This window comes from Limulus polyphemus, unplaced genomic scaffold (genome assembly GCF_000517525.1).
Source record: "Limulus polyphemus unplaced genomic scaffold, Limulus_polyphemus-2.1.2 Scaffold4906, whole genome shotgun sequence".
Lineage (NCBI taxonomy): Eukaryota > Metazoa > Arthropoda > Merostomata > Xiphosura > Limulidae > Limulus > Limulus polyphemus.
In genome coordinates, this window is record NW_013670516.1 from 7,719 (window position 1) to 15,708 (window position 7,990).

General features: G+C 28.3%; 2 protein-coding genes across 2 annotated transcripts in view; one reads left to right on the forward strand and one right to left on the reverse strand.

The window, feature by feature from the left end:
* LOC106471856 (isocitrate dehydrogenase [NAD] subunit beta, mitochondrial-like) overlaps window positions 1-2,961 on the forward strand; it is a gene marked incomplete at its 5' end in the record, with an annotated part of 9,010 nt that extends 6,049 nt beyond the window's left edge. The window contains one exon of the mRNA XM_013932480.2: window positions 1,922-2,961. Within this exon, the coding sequence (XP_013787934.1) occupies window positions 1,922-1,999 (78 nt within the window). The remainder of the gene's footprint in view (window positions 1-1,921) is intronic.
* Window positions 2,962-3,366: 405 nt separating this feature from the next.
* LOC106471857 (ADP-ribosylation factor-like protein 3) overlaps window positions 3,367-7,990 on the reverse strand; it is a 14,268-nt gene continuing 9,644 nt past the window's right edge. Inside the window, exons 4-6 of the mRNA XM_013932481.2 lie at window positions 6,689-6,739; window positions 4,483-4,668; window positions 3,367-3,484 (exon numbers count right to left, since the gene is read on the reverse strand). Coding sequence (XP_013787935.1) covers window positions 3,443-3,484; window positions 4,483-4,668; window positions 6,689-6,739 — 279 coding nt within the window. The 3' untranslated portion in view covers window positions 3,367-3,442. The remainder of the gene's footprint in view (window positions 3,485-4,482; window positions 4,669-6,688; window positions 6,740-7,990) is intronic.

Sequence of the window (7,990 nt, forward strand, 5' to 3'; positions counted from 1 at the left end):
GTGCAGCGGCGGGCCGGATCCGGCCTACGGGCCATAGTTTGGTGACCCTTAATCTGGACTATCAATCACATAGATACTGTACAAATGAACAGTAAACTTAACAGCACATGTCACTTCACTTCTTAGAAGGTAGACAAGAATAAGATTAATTGGATATCAAATTAATCATTATTTTGAAGGTGCAAAATGTCAATTCAACATATCCTTATTATGTTTATTTATTGTCACAATTGCAACTTATTTAAACATAATTGATCATGAAATACATTTTTGCTTTGTTACCCCAAATAAAATAACTGATACTTGCAAATTTTAATGCTATATTAATTTATTGATTTTGTTAGTGTTTGTTGGCTACTCTTTACCAAAGAATAGGTTGACTGTCACAATATAATGCCTCCAAGCCAGCATGGCCCAGTGGTTAGTGTGGCTGCTTCACGAATTGAGGGTTGCAGCTTCAGTACCAGGTGCCACCACAGTTGTTTGCTCTTTTAGGCTTAGGAGCATTATGTTGGTTTAGGTACAATTTTGCTTATAGAACTGTGACCTTATTCTAGTTTTATTTGACACTTAAATAAATATCACAATTAATAAGTCATGTAGCAGAAAGCTTTTTTGTTCTCCTCCCCGAGTGAAGTTAGTGTTATATTTAAGCATTTTTATATTTCCAACTGAATAAGCTTTTCTATAATTGTACAGAAAGTTTCTATGACTTCAAGTTGATTGAATTACTTGTCTTGCCAATAACAAGACTGAATTTACTTTATTGTTGTCCTCCATGTATTGACTTTTAGTACCTAATTATGACTGTAATTTATTTATTACACAGTTCTCATAATATAAAGTGGTTTCAAGAATAACCATTGTAGTAATGCTTGGACTTTACAGTATTTGTCAACTGACCTTTTTTTTTCTCGAGTATGTCAACAGTAATACATTAAGTCCGTATGTTTTAGACCAAAATATTTGTAACAAGCAATCGTGTGTCTGTGTGTGTTCAGGGCTATTAAATATAGAAAAAGCGATGAAGTAGGAAGTTCCAAGAGCAACACAAGACTTGGAAAATTGTTCTTAAAAAGTGTAATTAACCCTATATATAATTATTTGCCTTACATTTACTTTGCTTGTTTTCCATGGTCACATCATGTTACACTTCTGTTGTAAAAGGTATTTTAGGAATTGTCAGTTTAAAGTGCAATATATTTTTAGGACTTGGCTATAAAAAAATTTCATCTGGTCAAAAATCAAAGGTTCATAGATTTTAAATACTAAACTATTATACTACACTTGTCAATGAAATAAGAAATGTAAAGAATTGTACTTCAAAAATATGTTTTGAAAGTGTATTGAAAGGTTAACATGAACCACACGTTATTTCAGTAAATACATGAATTGCATTAAAACTAAAGTAAAATTAAGAAAGTAGAAGAAATATTTTGATCATTTAGATATATATATGTACATTGTATACAAGCCTGGAAGTGATATTTTGATTCGTTCATTGAAATTATATCCAGCCATAATTTTTTAATAATTGGACATTTTTTATGCAAGTTGTATTTTTATATGAGATTGTGTTCATTGTAATACAGTACAAAGTAAAATATATCATCATGAAGCATAAGTAACCTGACAGTTCTGAAACAAGCTTTGTTTGATAATTATGGCAAAATAATTTTGTATTTAATTATTTCTTTAAAAGAATTGATGAAGTGTTGATAATTGTATTTGTCACATGAATTTCAGTTTTCTTTATTGAATTCAGCTAGATCAGTCTGTTATTTTATGCAGAATTGCAATTTTTAAATTATATTTTGTGAAAATATTAAACACATAAATATCATCAAGAAACATACTCTAAAGTTATATGCATTAATACTGATAAAAAAAAAATAATGTTTATAATGTATTGTTTCCACAGGTACGAACCAGAGACCTTGGTGGATATTCCAGTACAACAGATTTTACAAGAGCTGTAATTTCTAATTCATCATATTAGTTTCATATGTAAATAACTTACTTCTCATAGATTTTAGTATGGTTAGTAATTTTAAAGATATCCATTTGCAAAAAGTTCTTTGTCAAAACATATATGTTGCATTTGGAAAGTTTATTTACTTGCACTTTTTCTTGAAAAGATCTTAGTCCTTTGTAGGATATGCCATTAAAAAAAACAAAAACAAATCAATAGAGTATATTTAAAAAACAAATAATTATTTTACTTTAATTTGGTATAAATCCACTTTATCAAAAGTTTCCTGAGGAAGAATATTAGGATTTAAATCTTTTAAGAAATAGATAAAACTTAGACCAAAATCAAAACTATTTATACATAGTCAAGTTTGTGGCTTTAATATTGAAGTTTTCTCTTTGTGAGCAGATATAGAAAAATGGTTGTTTTAATATTTAACTTCACGTTTACCTACTTTACTCAATGTATGAATATGACTGGAAATTAAAAACCCAGTTTTAAGAATTCCATGTTGTTTTTTTAAGTCTGCATTATCATGATTACCAGTGATGGTGTGTGCACACCATTAAAGCATTAGATTATTAATGTAAAAAACAAAACTTAATAGAATAATTGATGGATAACTTTTTGTAAATGTAATGCTACAGAAAACTTGCTTTATAATAAGTCATTTTCTTACAAAAATTAAGTATTGACTGAATATGTATTTAATACCTTCAGTTGTGATTTTGGGCATTTGTTTGGTTAATATCTAGAGTGCTTAGATTTTATTTATTTTTTCAGTGAAGTGTATCATTTGAAAGTTATACTTCTAAAAATGCATCATTAATGTTTGTACAATTCTATTAGGCAAGTACTGATAAAAGTCAAGTTTTGTAGTTGAATTGTTGAATCTGAAACTATTGTGTCACATAAATCGCAAGATGAAAAAAAAGTTTGAAATTCTCTTTCTATATGCGTTCAACTTGTATAAATAGAAATCTCCATTAGCCATTTTTTTGTGTGAATTATTTATTTAATTTTCATACATAAAACTTGAAGATACAAATAATGCAGAGATGCTTTTGTTACTAGGTTTTTTGAAATTACTGATTTTATATTCATGATTAATTTAGAAGTTTAGACTTTTCCATTTAAAGTTACCAAAGAATATAAAATATTCTGCTATCAAGTAAAGCAGTGTAGTAAATAGAAAATATATTGAGAATAAAGAGAACCTATCCAGGCACTTATCATATTATGTTTATTGATTGTAGTTTGTTACTGAACATTTGAATAGTAAAGTTATTATGTGTCTTTGCCTACAAAGTACACATTTTGAACAGTAGAGTGCAGTAGAAAGATGACGTTATTGCAGAGATTTTGTTGGACGGATTATAAGGTGGAATGGCATAAATACAGATGTGTGTTGCATTGCATGATACCAAACATGAGACTAGATGTCAGTGGCTAAGTCCATTGTTTACTACACTACTTCCTTTTGATGTTTTTACACACCCAATCAAGACCATCCTAGAAACAAAAACAATACAGTCTTATTAAAGTTATTCCATTTCTTTAGGTTTTGTTTTTAACTATTACTTCCTGAAAAACAGATAATTCTCTTTGTTTAATTTATTGTATATAAAATTAAAAAATGCTTCATCATATCATATTTAATTTGGTAATTAACTTATGAAAAAATAATAATATTCAGCAAACATAGGATCCACAAAATTAATATAATTCTTTGATGTCTATAAACAAATATTAAAAGTATCATCTACATTTCAAAATAATTTAAGTGAATACATGTTTTTGTTAGAATTAGAAGATATAACTTATCGTTTGTATTAAAGAAATTTCATTAGCTGCATATGATCTAAACACTTTTCCAACAATTTTGATACAATAATTTATGAACCGTCAAATAAACTAACTCATCAAAACTCAAACGTAAAATCCCAAGATTTTTGAACAAGTTTCCTCATATTGCTTGTAATACATTATCTAACAAAATGAAGAGAAACTATCCAAATGTATCGAAGTTTTCTTGTATTTTTAAGAGCTACTTTGTCAACTACTGTGTCCAAAAGCAACGAACTTAGTACTAAGAAAGCTATTTAGTCACAACTGTACGATAATATTTTTAAAGTCCTTGTTTTGTTCACAATGCTGGAGCAATAGTTGTGACTGCCCTATAACATAAAACTAGTGGCTATAGATACAATTAAACAAGGTACTTTATTTACCTCATACATGATAGAAGCTTCAAACATTTTTTTACTTTTCCAGTTAGAGTACTAAATAGCCTTAAAAGAAGCACTTGAATATTAAATAACATCATTACCTTTTTAAAACCTTTTAAAAAGTATATTATTTTTCAATATACATATACATAAGCTCTATCAGTGTCACGAATGTAATGTTCTCTTGTACTTCTCTGAAAATGATTGATTTTACACTTTTACAACACAGGTAGACTATTAGGTTAGTTGTAAAGCAAGTAAAATAATTACTTCGTATATTACCTTCAATCCTTCTCCTGACAGAGCCGAACAGGCTTGAATCTGCCAAGCTCGATCCAAAATGGCAGGAAGGTTAAGGCCCTCTGCTAATTCACTAGCTGGTGCAGCGTTTAAAAGATCTTGTTTATTGGCATAAACTAACAGAGGAACACCACATAGTTTTTCTTCTGCCAGTAACTCTGCAAGTTCCTAATGAATGTATAAAATTGGGGAAATTTAAACTAGTAATAAAAACTGTGTATAAAGCAAAACCTCTAAAATGCTATCATGGTTGAGATAAATAATAAGTATTTTGCTCAATTCTTGTTAGAAAGAAGATAACAAATCAGTGATAATTTAAACATGAAAACACTGACATATAAATTCTACACATACTGTCTTGAAAAAAAAAAAATGGCATTTTAATAAGTATATCAAAAACCTTTATTACAGGATATACAAAACTATGTAACTCATTTAATAAATACAACTGAAAATATGCTTATCTACAGAATCATCCCAATATTAAAACCTTCTTTTTGCCTAAACTTCCTGAGAAGGATAAAATCTCCAATGTGTTCCAAAAGTTATTTGCTATTGTAACATCGAGGAAATAAATATTTTGTGTTTCTTTGCAGATGTTTTAGGTAATGGCACTGATGAACATATGGATGTGATCTTCAATACTAAATAATTTTGAGGATAAACATTTTGAAAATATTCAGTAAAATTGTATAAACATCGAGCCTATGGCAATTGACTTTTGGAAAACCATTTATAACAAAGTCAACATCTCTGTGCACCTTCAAAATTGAAATAGTAATAGATGAAAAGCCTTGCTGTTACTGGTTATGGCAGATATGGTGTGGTTAACATACATATTCTTCTTTGCTTGCACTCAATAGTTTCTTAGACTTTATTAAGAAAGAAATTAAACCTGCAGAAAACAAAATATTTTGTAAAGCTGAACTAACTGATAGACTGAAACACTAAATAAACTTATTTTCAAAGATCATCTTTATTTTACATGTTCTGTTAGCATGAGCTTGGGTAAAATATTTCAACTAAAAAAGCTTTCTGTTTGATAAAACATCAAAAAGAATAATGTATAAAAGACAAAGAAAATTAGCTTTTATTATCTAAAACTATGTATTCAAAATATACAAAAGTTGGATTTATTAATGAAGCAAATTCATCTGATGAAACTTAGTTGTGATAATGTTGTTGTTCATGATGTAATTTGATGAGGATATGGAAAAAAAATGGTTTCAAAACTATTTTTGTTTGGACCAAAAGTTTTTTAAACAAATATATTGATAAGTATGATTAATTCTGATTGATATAGATCATACCATCCAACTTCTGAATATTTTTCTGGGTCTGAAAATAATATTGTTATTTTTAGAAGGAAATTTACACTTTTGTGTCATTCTTATATTACAATAAAGTAGATATTTAAATTTTTGAAACTTTCTGTTGAAAAAATAAGTGTACACATGCATGCATATAATTTTAAGGAAGTAGGCCAAAAACAAATATCATAATAAATTACAAAACTGTAATTAGGAGAAAAAAATATCTACAAAAGTAGAGGTCCCACATGGTGATAAAATATACTGTCAACTGAAACTAAAACTTAAAAAATTAGGAGCTGATATGTGGGATGGTATTTGTTTCTTAATGAAAAATACCAAAAACAAATCATACTCCTGATGGTAGTATTCAATATCCCACAATGGTCACTTTACTGAATGAAGAATTTAGGAATCTAAAATGCTGTGCTACATGCACTATTATTTAAGGCCAAAAGAAAGTTTGGAAAATACCCTCCCAAGGCAAATAATATAAAATGTCACCACAATTCTTCCTTCACCAGTACTCTGTTAATACACGTATAAGTACTCATTTTATAGTATTCTTTAGGTACATATATTTCTGAATGAAAAAAAATATTTCAAGCTGTCTTTATAGAATGTTTACCTCAAGCATAGTTTTTCCTATGCTATGAAATATTTACATTTGCAACTACTTCCTGTATGTGCATGGTATGTTGAAAGCTTGTAATGCCATTTCAGAGAAATTATCACAGGTGCATCATCCTGGTACGCGAGATTTCTGTAACAATACATATCAATTTATAAACTTATAACAACTGCTAGTTTGCATATAATTTGTACACTGCTGGTAGTAAAAAAAGAAAAATTACAACAGTTCAGAAACTACTACTTACAACACCTGTTTCTTCAAACCGCTTCCTATCTGCACTGTCTATAACATAAATCTGTAAGTAACATAACAGCAACATTATCATATTTTTAAATCTTCCTACCTAAAACAAGTCTGTAAACATCATGGTTATACATTTAGTGAAATTCAAAGACTAGGGTTCAGTACATTTTAGCTCCTTAATAAACAACAATTTGTCCTGCCAATATATGACAAAAATTTCCTTTTACACAATTTTGTAAAAGGTCTGAATGATCTCTATCTGAGCAGATAAACCATCATAACAATAAAAAAATTAAGATCTGGTTTTTTATATAAAATTAAGAGCTTTTTATGATTAAACAACCAATATCAAATTGAGACTTCTTTAGTCAAAAAAAAAAGTTTACACTGAAAAACCATCCAATTTCAAACTTTTGTTTATAGATAAAATAATCAAATCTAGGAAATCTTGGTAAATAAGTGTGTGTGCATGAACTTCTGATGACATATAATAAGAACAATAACTGTTGATAGTATTAACTTTTGTTCTGTTGACTAAACTCTTAACTACCATGTTAACCATGAAACTATACATATTATCATTTTTAATATACAAAGTGTATCTTCACAACATTTAGAAGTTTCTTGTAAACATCACAAATCCCTTGTACACAAAAAAAATCAGATTTTTAATTAAAGATTTGTCTATGAACTTATGGAGCTACAGTCTGGCACAGACTCTTGACTAGTCTCAGTGTAAGGTGATTTTCATGTTAAGGTTAATTTTCTCATCTTACAGTTTTCAAATTTCATTTGCATAATCTCTAGAACCTCCTAAATAAATATCAAAAGTTTTTTTCCAGAAAAACTATATTTTATTTGTTACTTTCTCTATCCTAATACTGTACAGTTTTCACCCATTTTAGTGACCTTGTAACCATCACAAAAAATGACTAAACTACCCTTTTTTCTTTCTTTCTAGAATGCCTGCAGATTGTAAGAGAAAATTACAATTATTTATCCTAAGTAACCTCATGCTCTTAACAGTTTACATCTAATTTTATTTTACTGTTTTGTTGCCCTATGAACTGTCTAACCTGATCAAGCAAATAGTTAAAGTTATGGTAAAACAAAGTCTGAATTATGTAATTCAAATGCAGCTTTCATGCATACCCCACTGAGAAATTTTTATGTTTAATTCTTTTTTCATTTATGTTTTCTTATATAACCCAATAGGTTTCTAATTCCTATATTTTAGTTAGTTTTATAACAATAAATAAAAATATATATACCATATTTTTTGGTGTATAAGACACTTTTTTAC